This window comes from Vitis vinifera, chromosome 4 (genome assembly GCF_030704535.1).
Source record: "Vitis vinifera cultivar Pinot Noir 40024 chromosome 4, ASM3070453v1".
Taxonomy (NCBI): domain Eukaryota; kingdom Viridiplantae; phylum Streptophyta; class Magnoliopsida; order Vitales; family Vitaceae; genus Vitis; species Vitis vinifera.
This window is the reverse complement of record NC_081808.1, coordinates 135519-158300: the sequence shown is the minus strand read 5'-3', so window position 1 is coordinate 158300 and position 22782 is coordinate 135519. Positions and strand designations below refer to the sequence as shown.

General features: G+C 34.8%; 1 protein-coding gene across 6 annotated transcripts in view; it reads right to left on the bottom strand.

The window, feature by feature from the left end:
- LOC100262715 (tryptophanyl-tRNA synthetase-like) overlaps positions 1–22782 on the bottom strand; it is a 27022-nt gene extending 4240 nt beyond the window's left edge. For 2 of the 6 annotated variants that reach the window (XR_002029973.2, XM_010649980.3), the window contains exons 1-13: positions 22545–22743; positions 22086–22256; positions 21207–21294; positions 19838–19879; positions 18315–18404; positions 18113–18235; positions 17610–17681; positions 15533–15645; positions 15384–15405; positions 15215–15280; positions 8305–8361; positions 820–866; positions 535–616 (exon numbers count right to left, since the gene is read on the bottom strand). Coding sequence is in view for 5 of the 6 variants with exons in the window: in XM_010649980.3 (XP_010648282.1) it covers positions 535–616; positions 820–866; positions 8305–8361; positions 15215–15280; positions 15384–15405; positions 15533–15645; positions 17610–17681; positions 18113–18235; positions 18315–18404; positions 19838–19879; positions 21207–21294; positions 22086–22256; positions 22545–22612 (1041 nt within the window). In the remaining variant the exon portion in view is untranslated. Of the gene's footprint in view, positions 1–534; positions 617–819; positions 867–8304; positions 8362–15214; positions 15281–15383; positions 15406–15532; positions 15646–17609; positions 17682–18112; positions 18236–18314; positions 18405–19837; positions 19880–21206; positions 21295–22085; positions 22257–22544 lie in introns of all 6 variants that reach the window. The other 4 variants (XM_002272993.4, XM_010649982.3, XM_019219572.2 and 1 more) reach the window with 4 other exon arrangements.

Below are 22782 nucleotides of genomic sequence, written 5' to 3'. Positions count from 1 at the left end.
GAAAGACCATTGTGAGAAATGATGTGGTTGGGTACACACAAACTGACAATTTTCTGAACAACCCTCAAGGGCTAGATTTCTGGGTTGAGTTTTGAAACATCAGAGCATCTCTATAAAGTGTAAACCTAGGTTATGTATGAAATAGTTAAATCAATAAGTAATGATTTTTGTTTTTTTTTTTTTTTTTTTTTTTTGATAGGTAAAAGCAATTGTATTAAAAATAAAAAGTATACATGACATATACCAAGCAACCAAAGAGGTGCAAATACACAAAAACTAGCAACCATACCCTAAGAAGAACCTAACCAATCCACAAAATCTAGTAACGACATAGAACCATCCCCAATGATAATTAGTGCATAAAAATTCATGAAACCTCAGATAATTAATTTTTTTCCCCTTTTTCACATGGATACAGTTGAATTATTACAGATAAAATAAAGAAACATAAAGTCATATATGCATGTGGTAACAGCAATATGACATAGGGATAGGCATTAAAAACCAAAGAGGCCATATGTAATTTCACTTTACCTCTTTTGTCCTGCCTGACATTAGCTGATAAATTGTAAGAAGGTTGTTGCATTCAGGTCGCTCAGGATTGTCAAATTCCAGGCTGTAAGAATTTCCAGAAGAAAATTTAGAAAACAGTAGAAAATAACATGGCAGAGCATATCAAATATTATGGAAAGGAAGTGGGAAAATTGTTAGAAGAAGCAGGAATTTAACAAATTTTCTGAACGGCAGAATTTCAGCACAGGAAAGCATCAAAAGAACAAAAACTTCATGAGTTTATGCGTGGAAAGATCGAGTATTAACCCAGGAAATGAGTCAGTTTTACAACGTTTGATCTTGTTTGCAATTACCTACAAAACAAACAAATAAACAAACTCAAATTATCAAATTGAAGAAGGGGAACAAAAAAATGAGGGAGAAAATAACATACTAGATACATTCTAGTTCTATTCACATTTTAGTTCCTTTTCAATAAGAACTAGAACTAGAATTTGCAACCCTCATGTTTAACAACTAGAATCAACTTTTAATTGATTGAAGTATGATTCATTGTGGTTAAAGATAAAAACCACAAATTTATTGAGGAATAAAACATAGGAAGGAGGAAGAAATTTCAGAAAAAATAAAAAAGATACAAGAAAGAAGGCATTGATGTAAGATTCATCAAGGTTTAAGATAAGAACCACAAATTTATTGAGGAATAATGCAGAAGGAGCAGAAAATCTCAGAGAAAGAAAGTGAAAGAACGAAGAAAGGATAGCTAGTAGGTGATAGACACCATCAAATGCTACCATCTAAAAGGACACATGATGTAGGACAACTCTAGGATGGTTGCCTACAATCAAATACTTGGCCTATGGTTTTACTTTTTAGGGTTTAAGGAGAGGAACAAGGCATAAAGTTTATGATAAAGAAAAATAAAATAAAAAAATATAGAGAAAGAAGATACAAAAAAAAAGATATAAGAACCTTAGAGTCTCACTAAGGTCCTCTAGAAGTCTCACCTAGAAGAAAAAACAATGGAGTCTCACCATTGAGGATTGCAATACTTGCAAAAAAAAAACGTAATAATATTAATCATCAATCAATTTTGGTTTACATCAATTAGCCTTATTTATAGGTTTCTCTAAGAAATCCAAAGTCTAGTCTTAACTTAACTCCAATAAATACTAATCCTAATCTAATTATAACTAGTACTAATCCCAATTTAATTTCAACTAATACTCATTCTCTATCTTGATATATATTTTGGAGATTTATCCTCATCAACATGAGTTGCAGCTTCCCCTTTTGTCACGTTAGATGGGCCACCTTCTCCAAGAATAATTGGAAGACTGCTTAGAAGTCCTCTTGTGAAAACCCAAAGGAAATCTGGAATGTATAGTTGTGTTAGAGTTGTGTCACAGCCATAGTTTTAAAGGCCGGACCGGTTCAACCACCAACCAACGGCATTTCCGGTCCGGTTCTCCATATTGAACCGTTTAACAAATGGACCGGTAACGAACCACCTGAATCGGCGATCGGACCAGTAAACCGAACGAACCGGGCAATTCTTGATGAACTGAGCCCCCTTATTCTGTGATTCAAGCCCACCACTAGGCCTCCAATTTTATCATTTAAACCCACCACCTTCAAACTAGGCCCACTTTACAAATTAATTTTTTGGCAAAAGGCCTAACCCTACAAAAGCCCAACTTACCTTGACCCAATTGCTAGGCTGCATCTTGAGCCTAGATGGAAGACATCTGAGTCTTGTTTTTATAGACCTCTTTATTCTCATCAAGTTCCAATGTGGGATTGATGATGTTAGTTAATGAAAAACAATCACAAATGATAAAACCCACCCAAAAGGACTTGAACCCTGGATCTCAAGTTAAGGAGAGCATATAGGCACCACTCGGCTACATGCCAGTTTATGCTTAATACAACAAACAAAAGAAAATATATTCTTTTTAAAAAAAATATAATATTAAATAAAATAATTGAATTTTCTTTCATTTTCAATATATTCACATTTAAATATTATACATGTGTCATTTAATAAAATTTAAAATATTAATATTTTTATACTTATGCATGATTTAATTTGATAATATCAAAGATAAAAAAATAATATTATTGATTTTTAATTTATTTTTATATATTTTAATTTTTTATAATTATTTTAAATTTTAATAATATATCAAATATATATATTTATGATGTTACCAATTCGACCGCCGGTCCGACCAGTGAATCGTAAACCAGTAACTTTTCTGATTCAATAACCGGTCTGATTTTGAAAAACATCGGTCACAGTAGTAATATAGTTGTATTTCCTATTCTAATTTTATTTCATAATTTTATGACAGACTTTCTGATGTAGGACAACCCTAGGATGGTTGCCTACACTCAAGGGTAGGTGGACTAGGGTTTTATTTTTAGGGTGTAAGAAGAGAAATAAGGAATAAATTTTATGATTGAGAAAAATATAAGATAAGAAATAGAGAGAAAGAAAAAACAACGAAAAAAAGATCAAAAACCTTAGTCTCACTAAGGCCTTCTAAGAGTCTCACCTAAAAGATCAATGGAGTCTCACCATTGAGGATTGCAACCTTGCAATGAAAGAAAACTTAATATTATTAATATCAATCATCCCTTTGATTTACATTGATTAGCCTATTTATAGGCTTTTCTAAGAAATTCAAAGTCTACTAGGATTCTAATAACCTATTATGATTCTAATTATAATTATAACATCCAAAGTCTACTATGACTCTAATAACCTATCATGATTCAAATTCTAATTATATTATAACTCAACTAGTTAATCCTAATTAGACTCCAACAAATACCAATCATAATTCAATTCTAATTAATATTAATCTTACTTAAAGTTTACTTAGGTCTTCTCTTTCCTCCTTGAATAAACTTTAAAAGGCTTTCCCCCATAAATTCCCCCCGGCTTGAAAGAACTCGGCTCCAACGAGTTAGATGTTTGATACAATTCATAAAAATCGGGGTTAAGCTTCCGAAAATCTATTGTTGTAATCCATGTATTTTCAAAGTGTGGTTTGCCTTGCCATTTCACCAAAAAATTTTGGTATCCACCTTGTCGAGTAGACATAAGTTGATCATCAAGAACATACTCGATCTCAAGACGTGGGCTAAGAGTAGGTGGTAATTGAAGATCCAACTCTTCACTTACATTGTTGTGATGGCTGTGGTAGATACACAAATCTTCCACATTAAATATTGGACTAAAATGCAAGTTTGAAGGGAGCTCTAACAAATAAGCATTCTCACCCAACCGCTTCAGTAACCGAAATGGACCCGTTTTCTTAGTTTGAAGCTTTTGATATGTGCTCGGATGAAATATTTTTGGACGTAGATGAACCATCACTAGATCACCTTCTTGAAATTGAATATATCTTCAATGTGCATCTACTGCCTCTTTATAGTTCTCATTGCTTATTTTGGTTTTTACTCGTACCTTTTCATGTATATCTCCTATATGACGTGCAAATGCATCACCATCTTAGTTGGTGCGAAAAAAAGTAGGTAATGGCATAAGATCAACAGGTTGCTTAGGTTTCAGCCCATATGCCACTTGAAAAGGTGAGTACCCAGTAGTGTGATTAGTGGAGCTATTGAAAGCAAACTCAACTTATGGTAAGACATTGTCCTAATTTCTCAACTGATATCTCACAATGCATCTCAAAAGATTACCAAGACTGCAATTAACAACTTCTATTTGTCTATCAGTTTGAGGATGAAAATAACTTGAAAATTTTAATTGAGTACCTAGCTTGGCCCATAAGGTTTTCCAAAAATAGCTCATAAACTTGACATCGCGATCAGAAACAATGGATTGTGGTAATCCATGCCATCAAACTACTTCTTTAAAGAACAAGGCAGCAACGTAAGAAGCATCCAAAGCCTTCTTACATAGGATAAAATGTGTCATTTTGGAAAATTTGTCAACCACAACAAATATAGAATCAAAGCCCCGTTGTGTCCTTGGTAATCCAAGTACAAAATCCATGCTCAAGTCCTCCCAAGGTTTGGATGGAATTGGTAATGGTGTATATAACCCTGTATTTTGCTTTGAACCTTTTCCTACTTGACATGTTTGACATTGTTTGATAACCTTCCAAACATCCTTCTTTAAACTAAGCCAAAAGAAGCAATCTTCCACCAAAGCAATGGTCTTATCTCGTCCAAAATGTCCTCCCATTCCGCCTCCATGAAGTTCCCATATGACATGATCACGTAGGGAAGTCCTTGGTAAGCATAAACGATTTTTATAAAACAAGTACCCTTCTAAAATCTAGAAATCAACATGTGTTGCTTTTGAACCACTCAAAAGAGAGGAATAAACATCTCCAAAATCAGCATCATTGTCATAACAATGCTTTAATTCTTCAAATCCAATTGTAGTGGCTAACATGTTTACTAAGAGAAGGGTCTTTTTGCTAAGGGCATTGGCTACTTTATTTTCAATTCCTGCACAATGCTTTAAGTTGAAGGTAAACAGCTAAAGAAAACTACTCCATTTTGCATGTCGAGAGTTAAACTTCTTTTGAGAATTAAGATATCGCAAGACTTCATGATCTGAATACAAAACAAATTCCTTGTAACTAAGATAATGTTGTCAATGCCTAATTGTCTGCACCACTGCATAGAATTCAAGATCATATGTGGAGTATTTTTTCTTTGCCCCATTAAGCTTCTCACTAAAGAAAGTCACAGGATGTCCCTCTTGGCTAAGAATTGTTCCAATTCCTACATGGGAAGCATCACAGGCCACCTCAAATACTTTCTCAAAGTTTGGTAGACGTAGGATAGGAGGGTTCACGATCTTGGATTTGATTTCTTCAAATGCCTTGTTGGCCTCCTTGGTCCAAATAAATAAACTAGGTTTCATGCATTAAGTAATCGGGGCCATAATAGAGTTGAAATTTCGAATAAATCGTTGATAGAATGTAGTCATTCCATGGAAACTTCGCACCTCATGGATATTTGTTGGTACTGGCCAATCAACAATAGTTTTGATCTTCTCCAAATCTATTTCAACACCCTTAAAAGACACAACAAAGCCTAGAAATACAACACTAGGGCTCATGAAAGTACATTTTATCAAATTAATGTAAAATTTTCCAGCCCTAAGAGTGCGCAGTACTTGCTTTAAGTGTTCCTCATGATCTTCACAAGATCAACTATAGATAAGAATATCATCAAAATAGACAACAACAAACTGTCCAATAAAAGGTTCCAATACTTGCATCATAACCCGCATGAAGGTACTTGGAGCATTGGTCAGTCCAAACAGCATGACTAACCACTCACACAATCCATCCTAGTTTCAGTATCCATGGAATTGAATAGCCATGACATCACCATGAAATTTTCAGCATCCCAAATAGCATAATCAAGATCAGTCACACTTGGAGCCTTCTTTGAGTGATCCAAATATCTCATCTTGCCTCTACCTCTAATCAAGAACCTTATCGATTGCGCCCAAGGCAAAAAATTTAGGTCATTAAGCCAATGAGTTGTAATCTGAATAGTGTTACTTTCTGTGGACCCAGAAACTATTTCCATTGTGACTGATTTCCCCTTAGACTTCCCCTTAGACATAGCTTCAGACATTATCCTCTAGCAACACCAACAATGAGAGCCACTTAAAAAAAATTCCATAACTCAAAAAGGAGCTTCAATACCATGAGGGAAAAGATAAAAAATTTCCATTAACCTGACTCATTCAATTGTGTACATGGTTGCTATTAAATAAATACATGAGTAAGGCTAGCTTCAAGGCTAAAAAGTAGGAAGAAAAAATGGGAAAATATATGTAAAATTCTTATAGATAATTTACAGCTACATCTAAACACAGGAACAAATCAGCCTAATCAATCCCAGAATTTTAGGTTATTCAGCTAAGTTTGACTTCTTATCTTGACAACAAACTCCTCCAAGCTGTATGATCTGATTTGATTTCAGATTCTCAACACAAGGCTTGTGAGTTGTGCCTTCTAGAAGCTAAGCGCACAAACTAGGGTCTTTGCTTTCTTTTCTAACGTATGTCACTTGTCTATGAGTCTCACTTACTCTACTAAACTACTAAGATTCAAGATTCAAAAGAAGACACAGGTTCTACTTTTGAAAATGTCCCACTGTCTCTTGATTGCCTTCCACACCCCACCTCAAACTCATCGTTCACTTCACAAGAACATCATTCCTCGTTTCCTACCCCAAACCTCCCAATAATAACCCACTTCCAAAAAGATTCACTTTCTAGAGCAAAACTCCAACTCCACTTGCCAAGATGCCTACTGTTGAGAATAATGAGATGTCTAATGCCAAGACCCCATTTTTGCTTCTCCATGCAAGCAATCAACCAATTAACCAAAAGTGGGCTTTTTATCAAGAACTCCCCTCCTCCAAATCTCTTTGAATCTTGTCAAGCCTCAAATTCACATTCCTTAGGATGACATACAAAGACATAAAATAAATAGGCAAATTAGACAAGGAGCTTTTGATCAGAGTTAACCTCCTACCTGTTGACTAATATCACCTCTTTCATATAGCAAGCCTTTTGTGAATTCTTTCCCCCACCATACCCCAAATTGTTGACTATTTAAAGGGGGCACCAAAGGCAGACCTAGATAAGTGGAAGGAAGCCGCCCCACCCTACAATGTACTAAGGAAACTAGCTCCTTCACACTATCGACCATCCCAACTAGTATTAACTCACTCTTCTCCATATTTTTTATAGGAACCCAATCTTCTCCATATTGATTTTCAATCCAGAAATAACTTCAAACCACATGTAAGTCCAGTTAGATATAATAACTAATCTTGGACAGCCTCATAGAAAGTCCAGCTTGGCTTCAAAAGACATAATACTAATGCTAGGCCTCCAATCCTCCATGTCAAATAGAAGACTTAGAAAAATATTCAACACCCCTTCCCCAATCTCAGAGTCACTTAATTCTTTGTTAGTAGCACAGAAAACTCACTAATTAAGAATAGAAGTGGCACTAGTTCATGTACAATGGAACTCCACTAAAAATCAAAACCAAAACCAAAACTTTTCAAATACAAATATAGGCTGATGCTTAAGTAAATTCAGAGCTCATATCCAGTACTAATTTCTTGCTACATTGCTCAACTGGAAGCTAATACTGCTGGGACTTCTGTATTCACTTGATTTGATGTGAACAACATACAAATAAATTGGTCATCAATGTTTTAAGCCCCATTTACTCAGGAGAACAGGAAATCACTGTGGATAACCACAAAACCAAAAAAGAATTACTGAAACATTCTGGTCCCATCTCTTCCCTCACTAATCAAACCTGTGATCTAGATTCACTCCTTTTGTTTCTAATATTCTATTGCACTATAGTTCCCTTGGAGAATTCTGAATTCTGGTAAGCTAGCCAATACATGAACAGAATACTAGAATATCAAAAGACATGTAATCAACTAAACGAGAGGCATAATTACACAAGAAGATCAAAGCAAATTGACCAAGTAAGCAGTAAGTTAATCATTAATTAATCACAGTTTTTTCAGGAGCAACCAACCAATCAGGATTAATTATATAATTGACTTCATCAAACTAGATGAGCTTATCATGTTGGTTCTCCACTCCATAATATCAACAGTAGTTAAAGTGCATACTACACACCACCCACCTTGCGTTTTGCATTGGATAAACTTAAACTATCTACCCAAGTGGAAGGTTAAAAAAATGATACCAAAAAATAGTGACAGCAAAGACAAGAAATGTCATCGACTCACATCTTTTGGGTCAAGAAGGTTGATACGAGACTGATCTGAAGAAGCAGACTTGGACATCTACAGACAAACGAAAAATGAAAAAGGAATTGTCATTCGGTAACAAAAGAAACCCATTTACAAAAGTAGAAATAAAGAGAGGTCTAATAGACATCAGAAGTGTAATGTTGGTGAATTTGGTAGCCAAAATAGTTAACATGTGTGTGTGGGTGTGTGCGTATGTGTGTTTATAGCTATAAAGATAGATATATTCAGGACCCATCTTTAAAAATCTGTAAATAGGAAAATTAGAAAAATTTTATTAAGCCAATTCATATACTTCTTTACTTATGACCTAGCTTCTACTTGGCCACTTCAAACTCTTGCTTAAGTGAAGCAAAATAATAGTTCCAAATCAAACTCCTCAGCCAAAGCACAACAATGAAATGGTGTGGACATCATATGTGTGCTATCCTAAATCGGATTCTATTCAATGCCACCATACAAATGGAAAGACAAGATAAATTAGGTAATTTTCTTGCATATTTCATTGAACCTCTTTCCAATCAAATAGGATGAAAATAGAGAATGATTTATGGATAATATTTGTATATTCTTCAATTATATTTTATAGTGTATTTATAATGTTTACAATGGGAAAAGGAAAGGAAATTACTCTATTCTAGGCCTAGAATTACTCCACTAAAGCACCCACTAATTATAGGAAATAAATCAATTAATTCAACAATCCCTAATTACAAGAAATAAATCAAGAAGTAAATCAAGTCAACTATACAAAAAAAGAAACAAATTCCAATCAAATCTTAGCCTATTTAGGTTGTATAATCCAACAATTATTGGTCCGATTCTCCAACATTCCCCTCAATCTAGTGAGTAAATGATCTTAATTCTCAGTATTTTTGTGATTGACTAGAATGGTTGAGTTGTAAGTCCCTTGGTCACTATGCCGACCAACTGTCTTTTTAAGAATATATAGGGGATGCATGCTAACCCCCTATCCAATTTCTCCTTAATGAAATGACAATCAACTTCAATGTGCTTAGTTTGGTCATGTTGAACTGGATTGTGGGCTATCCCGATAGCCAAATTGTTGTCACAATAAAGCTGCATAGGACCTTTCCAATTTATTTTAAGATCACTAAGAATAATTTTTTTCCAAAGAAGCACACATAGTCCATACCCCATGGCTCAAAACTCTGCTTCAACACTCAACCTAGCAACCATGGATTGCTTCTCACCCCTCACCAAATTCCCTACCAAGAAAGTACAATACCTAAATATTGAGTTCCTATCAATGACTGATTCTGCCCAATCAGCATCTATATAAACCTCCAGTGTCATCCTCCTAGATTACTTAAACAAAATATCATTGCTAGGAGTTAACTTCAGACATCTAAGTTTTTTAATAACTTCCTCCATGTGTACCTCCTTAGGATTATGCATAAATGGCTCACCATTCTAATAGCATGTGCTATATCAGGTCTAGTATGTGATAGGTAAATTAATTTAACTACCAAGCATTGATACTTCTCTCTCTCAACCGAAGGACTCTCTAGTTCTTTCATCAAGTTGATAACTAGCTTCAATGGGTGTATCTATCAACCTAGACCCCAACAACCCAAATCTGTAAAGAGATATAAAATCTTCTTCTACTGTGAAATCACAATTCCCTCCTTTGATCAAGCAGCTTCAATCCTTATAAAGGATTCAAGCCTTCCTAGGTCTTTAATTTCAAACTCTTTTTCCAACTTTTCTTTTAATCTCCTCGTTCTTCTAAATCATCCCCTATCACAACAATATCATCAATTTACAAAATAAGAACAGCTATTTTCCCATTTCCAAAGTGTTTAATAAATAGTGTATAATCCCCTTGCCTTGGCAAAATTTCCAAACCAAGCTTCAGAAGGCTGTTTTTTTTGTAGGTAAAATAAATAAATCAATGAATAAAATAATCTTCTAAAGCTTGGTTTGGAAGACTGTTTAAGCTCATACAAAGCCTTCTTCAATCAACAGACTTTATTCCCCTTGAAATTTTCTTCTACACTATGTGGTATCTCCAAATAAACTTCCTCTAAATTTTCATGGAAAAATACACTCTTTACATCAAACTATTGTAAGATCAATCAAAATTAGTAGCAAGGGATAGCAATATATGAATAGTATTCATCTTTGCCATTAGAGCAAAGTTTTTTTATAATCTATCTCATAAGTTTGAGTATATCACTTAGCTATTGATTTTACTTCATACCTCTCAAGTATCTCATATGCCCTATATTTTACTATAAATACCTACTTACACCCAACCTGTTTCTTTTCAACAGGAAGATCAAAAATCGCCCAGTTACTATTTTTTTCTCAAAGCACTCATTCTCCCTTTGCATTGTTTTCCTCCAATTCTCATCCCCTAATGCCTTTTGAATAGTTTAGGCTATGTCAATGGTGTTCAATTTGGTAACAAATGCTTTGTAACATGCAAAAATGTTATCAAATAAAACAAAATTGGTCAAAAGGTATTGAGTACAATGTCTTTTGCCTTTTCTAATAGCAATCGGTAAATGAAGATCATTCACACATTAGAACTAGACTCAAATTGAGTTTCAATACTTTCTTCCAAGTTAATAGTTGGAGCAACACTCAAAGGTTCAAGAGCAAACTGTATTCTCCTAGAGTAAACCTTGAGTAATATAGCATATCTTTCCCCTTTCTCCTTTGTACGATAGAACTAAGATAACGAATTGAGGAACAACAAGTTCAAAGTCAGTAAGCTCAAGTAAGTCTTAAGGATGACTTAGAGAACAACTTGGAGAGCTTGATACAAGAACAAGTATAGGTCCAAAGTTAGACTCAAAAGCAATTTTAGCATATGGGATAAAGAAACTCAAAAGAAAAAAAATTCCCCAACTCCTGCAAATGGCTCCCCTTGAAGATAAGGTTAAGGGAAAAACGGCTTATTCTCACAAAAGGTAATATTCATAAACACAAAAAAATTCCTACAAAGGAGAATAGCACTTATATCCCATTTTTTAAAGTAAATAGCCTACAAATACACACCTAAGGCCTATAGGATCAAGTTTTATTCTTTAGTGAGCATGAATATGAACAAAGGTTACACAACCAAAAATTTTAGGAGGTACACAATTGTAGCCATCAAATTTGAGGTACAACTTACAATGTCGACTCATGGGTGATTGAAAGTTGAACTCAAGACGGTAAAGTATTAATAAGATGAATAGCAATATGGATAGCTTCCCCCAATAGGCTTTGAAAAATCAAGGTCAAGTAATTTCAAGCAAATCTTTGTTTTTTCTCTCAATTATCTCATTCTAGTGTGGGGTATCAATATAAGAAGATAGGTGAAAAATGTCTTCCTTTATGGTAAAAGATATTGGCTAAAGTATTCCCTTCGATTATCAAATCTCAAAGTTTGGATTTTTGAGTTAAATTGGGTGCTCATCAATTTATGGAAAACGGGAAATGTAGTATTAACATCTAACTTTTATTTCATAAGGTAGACCCAAGTAACTCTTATAGCATCATCAATAAAAGACATAAACTACTTTGCCCTAGAAATACTTGGATTTTTGTAGGTCCCTAAACATTAGTATTAACTAAACATCCTAAACTGAAAGGAATAAAATACCTTTTATTACTCAAAGGAAAAGATACTCAATGGTCCTTAGCAAGTTCATAGACATCATAATGTAAATTCTAGATATCTAATTTTTCAAACAAATTAGGAAACATTTTTTTAATAATCTAAATGGTAGATAAACAAAACAAAGATGGAATAACCAAACTTCAATTTTATTGGACCTAGAACTCTTGGATAAATAAGAGAGAGGACTTGAGCACGTTATTCTACTTTCAATTTCAAAGAGGTATAGTCCACTTTAGCACACCTAACCATCTTCCCAATATGAAGTTCCTTAAAAACACGCTTAGAAGGTGAGAAATTCACAGAGCAATTCAAATTTGTGAGAAATTCACAAAGTAATTCAAATTTTTGGTGATTTTAGAAATGAACAACAAGTTAATAGAAAACAATGGAACATGTAAAACATTTTCAATGATGATATCTTCAGCTAAAGAGATATTTCCTAGCCTAGTTATGGTGAAAAACATTCTATCTGCTATTTTAATTTTCTGATTTCTCAGGCATGAATTGTAGGTCATAACGCAACTTGAAGAATTGGTCATATGGTCTGAAGCTCTTGAATCGATGACCAAGGGGCTTAAAAACTCTACTTTTAAGACATTTAGGTGAGGAGAATACTTACTAGTCTAAGAAAAACATGTTATTCCCTCTAACTTCTCACGTCGTGATAGGAGTCTCTTCAATTTTTTGATATCTTCTCTATTCAATTCTCTCCCTCATCTAACATTGTTGTCTAGGGGGTTTCACCAATGTTGGCAAGATTAGCTTGAGGATCTTTCCCCTAGTCTCCTCCTCGGTTTCCATTTCCTCTTCAAAAAACATTTGGAGGCTTTCCTTGGAATTAGCAACATGACTCTCTGGTATGTTTCAGCTTTTAGCAGTAAGTACACCACCAAGAGTCCTTGTCACTTGATCCTCTATCTCATTCCTTCTCGGGCTTGTAGCTAAAGTAGCAATAGTAGTACATATGGTCTAGCTAGCAATGGTGACAACATAGGTTTTGGGCTAGGTAATAACTAATGCTAAGCCATCTATAGGGTTCTAATCTAATATGGACTATGATATGATCAAAATTATTATGCAATCCAACCAAGAATCAAAAACTCTCTTCTTTTCAATAAACTCTTGATACATTGTGCCATCTTTTTCATACTCTATTTTGTAAATATCGATACCGATCTAACAATGTAGCATTCAAGTACTAAAAGATTACCCTGTTTAGAATTCCTATGAATTCTAGTCTCAAGTTAATAACTCTGAGTAGCATCTCTAACCTTTAAATAAGTTTAATGAATGGCCCCCCAAATCTCTATTACTATAGAGAGGAACATATAAGTTCTACTAATCTCCAACTGCATTGAGTTCCTTAACCAAGACATTATTTGAGAATCTTCCTCATCCCCATTATTGAATTTCAAGTCTTCCTTACTCATCTCTAACCTGAGTAAATGATTCGATTTCCCTTTTCCTTTTAGGTACATTTTTGTCAATTGTGACCACTCTAGGTAATTCCCTCCATTCAGTTTAAGTGTGTGCAGAAGACTCTGGAGTTATCCTAGGATTAAGACTGGATTTTTTGTGTTTATGGTTGTTTGAGTAACAATGCAAGAGGCATCAAAATTTGTCATCTGATTGGAGATGAGATTACTGTAATGAGGGCATACATCAAAAGAAAAAGGAAATCAAAAAATGCGTTTTGGACTTACTAAGTGCAAGGCTCTAATACCATAAAAATAGAGAATGATTTCCAAATAATATTTGCATATTCACTAGGTAAATTTACAGCCCATTTATAATCTTAACAATGGAAAAAGGAAAAGGAAGTTACTCTATTTTACGCCTAGAACAATTCCACTAAATTAGTCACTAGTTACATGAAAGAAATTAGTTGCTTAATCAGCCCCTAATTACAGGAAATAAATCAGGAAGTAAGTCAAGTTAACCTTATAGAAAAAGAAACAAATTTCAATCAAATCTTACTTTCTTTGTCTTAAACAAGCCATTGCTTGGTAAGTGGAATTAGAGATCTTATATAAAAAAAGAATCCTTATGAAAGCAAATCATAATAGAGAAGTTCAGAGAGGAGGAAGAGGGGTAACGTTCAAGAAGGCAATAGACAGGAATGGATTGGGGGTGTAAAAAGCCATCAAAAACAAATGGGAGGGGATAAAAAACAAGTCATGCGTTTCAGTTGGGAATGGGAGAAAGATTAAATTCTAGAAAGACTCGTGGTGTGAGGATCTAACATTGGAAGAAACCTTCCTGAACTTATTCTCTTTTGCTTCTAATAAAGATAGATGAGTGATAGAGGCATGGGAGCAGGTTAGGGAAGGGGGTGGTTGGAGCCCCCGTTTTTCAAGACAATTTAATGATTAGGAGCGTGATGAAGTGGAGATTTTCTTTTGGAAATAATAGTTGTTGTTAATTAAAAGAGAAGTGGAGGACAAACTCAATTAGAATGAATCCAAGAGCGGCAATTTTTCAATTAGGTCCCTTTATTCTTCCTTTTCTAGGAGATATAGGAGAGTCTTCCTAGCTAGTGTAGTGACCAGTGAAGATCAATTTCTTTGCCTAGGAAGCATCTTGGGATGGAATTCTAACTCTTGACCAGCTTAAAAAGAGGGGTTAGACTCTCCCAAATAAGTGTTAATTGTGCAAAGGTGAAAAGGAAACGTCAAACCACTTGCTTCTACAATGTTCCAAAGCAAGAATGGTGTAAAATTTGATTTATTCTCTTTTTGGAGTAGTTTGGGTGATACATTCTTCCGTTAGAAGGAATCTATTAGGTTGACATGGCTCTTTTGTTGGAAAAAAACGGAAAAAAAACATGAAGGAAAGGACTTTTAATGACGTTGAGCGGTTCAACCAAGCAACCAAATCTTATATTATCAAAACTTTTGTGAATTAGGTTAGGGTGTATATAGAGGACCATACAACATCTATATTGGATTTTGTAGATTGGTTGATCTTAAAGTAAGGAGAGGGGTTTTTTGTTTTTTAACATTTTCGCCTATACTGGGTGTTTTTTGTGTACTTCATGTGCACTGTGCTATGCCTCCTCTTAGATACTTTTAATATACATTCTATTTTGCCTATCAAAAAAAAAAAAAAAAAATTACTGCATGGACTCTTCAACACAAGAAAAAATGTTTGAGAGGCTACAACCCATCAAACATCTTTGCTTACCATCTTTAATCTGTTCAGAGACGGACAATAAGTTTACACTATTATAATCTGTAGGAAAAAAATGTCAAAAACCTTGGAACAACCATCTGTAAGGGACATTACACGTGCTCCTTCTGGTGGAATAAGGGGCTCAGGAACCTACATCAATAAATCCATGTAAGTATAAGTTATTTTGATTGGTTACTAAGTTCCATGAGCCCATATGAGGGGTCTCAGCCAAGTATCAAGTAATAGGATCAACCTTAAAAATTGCACCTCCTCGCCTGTGAAAAAAATAAAAGATGCAATCAAGTCAGTGATGCAGAAAAAAATTAGGTAAAAAAGTTTTGAACAAAATTGAGTCTCATAGAAAATACTTTTCATATTTTAGGAGGAAAAATATTTTCTCACCCTCCCAATTTCTTCCACTTCCTTCCTCCATATAAATAATTAACACGTTCAGCCAGCTCACGGGTCAGTTCCAGATGCTGCTTCTGATCCTCCCCAACTGGGACAAAATCAGACTGCAGAGGCACACTGCAATTTGTAAGAATCATGCCCAGCATATTTATCAATTTCATTATCAAGGCATAAAGTTAATTAGCACAAATCAAGTTTTGTTGGTTGTTATAATTACAATGAAATAGAGCACAAATTACTCTACTTGGCTTATATTCTTGATAGTACTTATTAGGTTGCCAATGAAGAAATCTAAGGGTCTCTGCAGGCAAAGGGATGTAAAAACCCAAGATTTTGAACTTAGAGAGAATGGCAATAGTCAGAACCAGAGAGAAAGCAACAGAGCAGGTGTTAGAGAGAGGATTTTTGAGCATGTAGTCAAATATGTTCTCTATTTCGATACCAAATTCAACAGAGCATCAATAGCAGGCTTCAGGAGGCTTGATGCTGATTTTGATTAAACATGGGACACATCAAAGCCATTTTGATACCAAAATATTGTATCGATTTTTGTCAAAAGGGTGGAGAACCTCAGTTCCATGTTTTGATACAAGGAACCAGGTTTCAATACAGCTGCAGTATAGGATCAACAGAGTATCAATACCATTTTCAATGCATTCAGTCAGGGTGTCGAAATGATTCAATAATGGAAGGCTTGCTTGGATTCTGAAGCTGAATGTCGAGATGTCATTGAAATTTGTACTGTGGTATCGAAGTGCTTCCATACTAGGGCATTTTTACTGCCTATTTTTTAACTCAAGCTGATGAGATTTGTTATTTGTTGTAATTTTCTTTACTAAGTTTAAACACTTAGGCTTTGATTTACTGTTGGATGACATAGCATCATGAGATCTTGCCACTTGGATCATGCGATACTAAAAATAGATTAGGTTGTTAGAAGTAGGGAGCTTTTTGGATCATTGTAGTTACAATCAGATTGAGTTTTCAATTTTTGAATATTTTTTCTTTCATTCTCTCTCTACTTTTCATCATTTCCTCAGCCGCCAATTAAAGGGGATGAAGGCTAAGTTCTCCATATTTAGTGGCTAAACACTTCTACATCCAGAGGAGTGGTCCAAGGTGATGATCAAGTCCAGAGGAGGAGCGCTCCAACGTGATGACCAAGTCTAAAAAGTGCATTTCTCACAGATTTCTTTATCTTAAGGAAGAATTCTCTGGAAATTCCTCTTAATGAGGCCTAGGTGATGCTTCGTGGATTCATTGAGTGTTTGTTCAAGATATAGAATTCAATGATTTTCGCTTAGATCACTTATGACCAAAGTCTTGAGTCTCTTGACTAGATCATAGGATGAATTAGCTCCTAAAATTCTAGAGATCCAGAATTCTGAAGAATGCAAATGAGTTTGTCTTGAGGAGGAATCCGACTTTAGGTTAAGATCTGATCCAAGGACACAAATCCATCTGGATTGGGTTTTACCTCAGATTCATTCATTTTTATCTGTATTTTACAATTGAAGTCACTCAAATATCTTTTCAAAATCATAAAATTTTGTGTTCTTCGATTGTGACTAGGGCTTAATCATCAATTTTCAGTAAATTTCATTCAAAGGCCTTGGAATTAGCTAATCAAATCCCAGTGGCGACAACTATACTGCCATTTTTTGCCATTAGTTCTTTTTATTAAATTCATTTTTGGTTTTGGGAACTACAAACTATGATCAGTTAAGGATCGGAGTCAAATCTGAAACTTAATTGTGAAATTGATCTTAAAAGAGACTTCAGAGCAGTTAAACCTTTAGTAAGGAATTGTAACTGTTAATAATCATTAGAGCATTTGGAATTGTCTCCTAATTGTTGTGATAACCTCACTCAAAGCAAAAGACAAAAACAACAACATCAGCAATAATTGACTCTTTCTTTTCTCAGTCTAATATGAATGTGTGTCCATACATACACACATCTATACTGTATATGAGCTTGAGTGTATAGGCATGTCTACAGAACCAAATAATGAATCCCAAAAGAATAAATGTTCAGCAAGTTGTACTACATAAAACTGTATGTATACCTGATATAAAAGAATATCAGAAGCCATGAGAACAGGATAAGTCAGAAGGGCAACCCCAACATTTTCATCTCCCTACAAAACAGAAATTGAAGAACATCTTGTGTAATGGCACTGGAAAAGTTAGAAGAATGCTCATTCTCAAACCATGATTGAACATTACAAGTGCAAAATAGAACTATGGGTGGTAAATAGGTAATGACAATTAAGAATACAAAATATAAAACCATTCATATAACTTCTACACTTACATGGACGTCCAGGTTGTTCAAGTACAATTATATACGAGACTTGATTCATTTTTAGAGACCAAAAAACAAGTTAATCAATTGGATTCTTCTATCAGTTTTTGGTTTGAAAATGCAGGGTTGGACCCACAGAATGGTAGGGTCAACAAAGACCTGGTTCACTTGCATGAGAGTATCTTGACTAAGAAATCCTATTTGTGGAGCTGAACTCTAAGGAAGACTTAAATAGAAATGGAACAGCATACAGCAAAAACGCACCACTTTCCGGGATTTCTCTTTGAACTGAATCATTTTGTTCAACCAACCAATTGGAGTAGCAGAACTCAGTAACCACATCAATTCTGAATGGGCACGAACATGAGACTGAACAAAGACAGAGGCCTGCCCATACAGATCTGAGTCATAACAAGCATGCATATAAACCTTGGCACACAATAAAGAATGAATAGTTAAACTAAACCTTGGAGGTGTCCACACCACATGCCAAATAAATCGCTGCTGTATCCCTCGTTGCTTTAAATAATTGTTGTGTTTCATAAGGTAATGTTATCTGTGAGGAAAGAAATATCGGAACCAATTCAGAATGCTTAAAATTATTAGATACAACAAAACTCATTAAATAGGGAAAAAAACAAAACAAAACATAAACAAAAAACAAATTGAAATTCCTGCTAGAAAAAGCACCATAACTGTAAACAGATTTCTTCCATTTTTTTTCTTTTCTTTTCTTGTAACTTTTACCTACGTGTTGCATAGTGTCTTAACTTTCATACAGCCAAACCCAAGCCCAGAGAAAAGAGAAGGATCCTGTTAAGTAGCTGACAGTCAGCATAAACCATTTGTCATACCAATGAGGGCATGAATCTCTGTAGAATACTTATCAGGGCATCTGCTAACAAAGGACATGACCTTAGATTGAATCTCAGAGATGAATGGGAGACAAGGATTCATGTAGTCAACTCAAAATAGTTGGGATGGTTCAGATTCAAGGCTTTCTTCTTGTTTTCACTCATGTAATTTTATTTTCTTTTGTAAAATATACGTTTAAAGGGAAAACCAAAATGAGCAAGGAATTACTTCCCCACCCCACAAAAAAATGTTCATATACCCCTTTTCACCAAACAAGTTCAGCCTCCACATCAGCACTTCTTTCTCGGCAAGTCCAATGGATGCAAAACAATACATGCGAAGTAAGCACCAACACATAAAGCATATTGGGTCAACAAACATGAAAACATTTCCATTATACACCATATGCCATCATAATGTGATATCTGACATCCTTTTTATACATAAATATGCACCACAAGCTTGGATTTGTTAGAAACAACTGGCAATCACAAATTTTGCAATGCTGAATGATTTCAACTAGTCATAACCAAATATAGTTAGGTACTCATACAAGTAGTCTTCATCATCTCACTTCAAATGAGGAGAGATTACTAATAAACTCCTTTAACAATCTTTCCTGTCACTGACAATTACAAATTACAACCATACATGCTATGATGCTATTTATCTCAAATTCCCAGTTCCTAAGACTGATTTCCAAATTAAATGGGTCTCACTACTCATCCTCTCTCTAAGTAGAATGCCAATCCTACCCCCAAAAAATAAAAGCAAAAAAGATATTACGAAGGCATGTTATGCATTGAGGCATGCTAGAGTGACCCCTTCTCATGATCAGAATGTATAAGAACCCATCTCAGTCATGTCCAGTGTGAAATGAACTTAAGAAGTCAAAGAGAACCAAAAAGCAATTGTAAGTAAAGCACACCATGCTATAAAAACTATCGACTGGCATCCAGCCAGTTCAAAGAATGTCAATGACACAAAAGCTGAGGATGTTTTTCTAATTTTATGCATTAAGGAAAATGGTTTTGAATTAATGCTGTACCATGATATCAAAGGAAGCAAGAAAAAAAGATAGCTTCAATAAATGAATTTTGAACTTTAAACCATCAACTGAGCTCATAAACCTACCGCATGGAGGTCCACAATAAAGAAGAAAGTATCATATGTATTCTGCAAAAGGGAAACCAGAGCATGGATTATTAAATCATGTGAAAATATGAAAAGTCAGTATTTTAAGTTGTATGTGAATTGATTAAATTCCTTCCCCTGTTGTGTATTATCAGTTCGTGTTCCTCAACCAAAACTATCCCATTAAAGAAAAGTAAAGCAGATATAAAGCCATTAAACTAGGAACTAAAGGGCATTGTTTTATTTGAAAGTATTCCATGTTGATGCTTGCCAATTATGGATATGTCTACATCATACTTGTCAAAGATGCTTGTGTGTCTCTGTGGTGTTTGAGCTGATCACACAATTTGGCACCTCAAATAAAAACAAGTCCTTCCACATTAGGAAGGGATGCAATCATCTTAGCAATCATAGAGAAAACTGTGCTTCCCACTTTAATTGATTTTGATTGAAATGGCAATACTTTTTTCTTGGAGAGGGGAAAATTTTTTTGACAGAAATGTAACTGCAAGTGATAAGAGAGATAAAAGAGTAAACAACCCGAAAGATGAGATGACAGGTGTTTCACTAGCAAAAGAATTCCCAGGTGGGGAGAATCAATCCCATTATGCTCAAAACTCTGGCAGAAGTGCATAGGTGTGTTTGGTTAAGGTGCATGGCATGGCATAAGCCAAACGTAAATGTAAATGCAAGTCCATGATATCAGTTCACATATCTCATGACCTATAATTATATCTCAGCAACGAAGTAGCAGAAGATAAGCTCCAATATGGCCACAATTGATACAGTAAAACATCATTGCAACATAATGTCTTAAAACCTAAGCAAAGGTCAGACCACTAAGAGAGACATGTTGGTTCAAACAAGTCTGATTGCCAATTCAACTGAGACAACATAAGATGTAAAAAATATAAAGAAAAAAAAAAACAATTGGTCCATACTAATTCATTTGGTTTAAACCTTAAACCAATCAGGATTTAGACCAACAGGTTCAGTTCTAAATACTATCATATCAGGCATGTACATAGTAAAAAATGACCAATAACGACAGAGAACAAAAATGAAAAATAAAAATTTAAAAAAAAAAAAAGCAGCAAGCTGTTCCTAATCATACAACATTACAAGAGAAGTTATAGAACAATGAAATAAGACTCAAGAAAAAATTGATCATCAAAGTACAACTGAGTGCAACAGCAAGAAGAACAAAATCATGTCCTATGAAATGCAAATTCATGTTCAAGCAATGAATCCAGAGAGTGACAACCTCATCAATATGGTATCATTAGAGCTACAGAATTACAAATTCTATCTTAGAAACTTAGTTATAACATGGTTGGTTATACAACACGATATGGAAAGCCAAAACAACCTGAAGTGGGATCCAATTTTTTATAGCACCAAGATAATTTCCTAGGTGTATAGTCCCAGTTGGCTGAACCCCAGACACTATCCTCTTCCTGCAAACAAGAAGTTAAGAAAAGAACATAAATCCCAATGGAATAAAAAATATAAATAAATAAATTCGTTAAAACTGTATTTCATCAAGGTGGAGTATCTCTTCGAAGTACTATCAGTGTGTTCCCAATTCCCACAACCTAATAAGCATGCACACAACCGAGACTATGTACTATTATATACATTTTTTTTTTTTTTTTTTTTTGATAGACAAAGGCAGATTGAATTAATAAATGCCTAAAAACAGGGGGTGAACCCTATGTATACAAGCAATATACAAACAAAACCCAACCAGACTGCAGAAAACTATGCACTATATACGTGTGTATGTAGATGGAAAACCATGCTTACAAACCACACATCCTGCATTTTCTACAATCATGCTCAATATAATATGCATGGATTATTAAATAATAAATCAAAATTTGAAATTTAAAAAGAAACAACAAACATTTTTGCATAATTTTCTTTAAAAATCCTCTTCAACAAAATTTGATGTGCCATTATGGCACTGGCAAATTTATAATTTAACATTAATGAAATCCATGAAGGGGATTCTTAGGAGATTAAATTGCTCTTTTCATATCAAAATTAGGCGGCAGAGTGCAATATTCTAAATGAACTCAAGTGAAAATAACTCGACTAAATTGGCTGACGATATCAATGCTCTAAAAAGCACCGGACAGATGAATTGAACGGTAAAATATAAATCCATATATTTAGCAGCTAAAATACAACTGGAATTTTCAACGAAATAATCTTATATTAGCAAGCAATTAAAGGTGGAGATTACCTCAGAGGGCTTGAAGAACTCTCCTGGCCAGCAGGCTGCGAAACCGAGATACTGCAACAGCATCGAAAACCTGTCCTGATTTGTCTGTTTAGAAGACAATGCTGATCAATTGATCCAGATTTTTTCAATAATTTACTTGGAATTGCGCCAGACGACCTGCTTGAAATTACACTACAATGTAAAATTTAACCAAATTTTTGAGAAAGAGAAATAGAGAGAGCACCACTGTTTGGTTGCCAGAAATTTTGAGGGAAGTAAAATTTTGAATTTTATGCTATACTGCTATAGCTTCCAAATAGTTACTACTACGCAAGGTTGAGGACTGAAATACTTGTTTTCCTTGTTTCCTCGAGTTCCAAAAATCATTTAAAGTCCAGGGATTCAAAACCTTGATTTCTCTCTCTTTCCGACTTTTCTCGACAACCAAACGCAACTTCAAGATTGGGAGAGAGTGAGTACAGTGAAGATGTGAAGCGTGGAGAGGGGTTCGAGAGATTGAGAAAGTGAGAGAGAACTGAACGGCCCATCCTTCTACGATTTTGCGGCCTTGCAGCGTATGACTCTATCCGACGCACTATGCTAGATGCACGAACAGGGGTTTAACGTGATCCAGGGTTCTGACAGCCTACAGCGCGGTGCACGTTGTGTTGCACTACTCCGAATTTGCAGCCGTCAGACACTGATGACTTGATTGGTA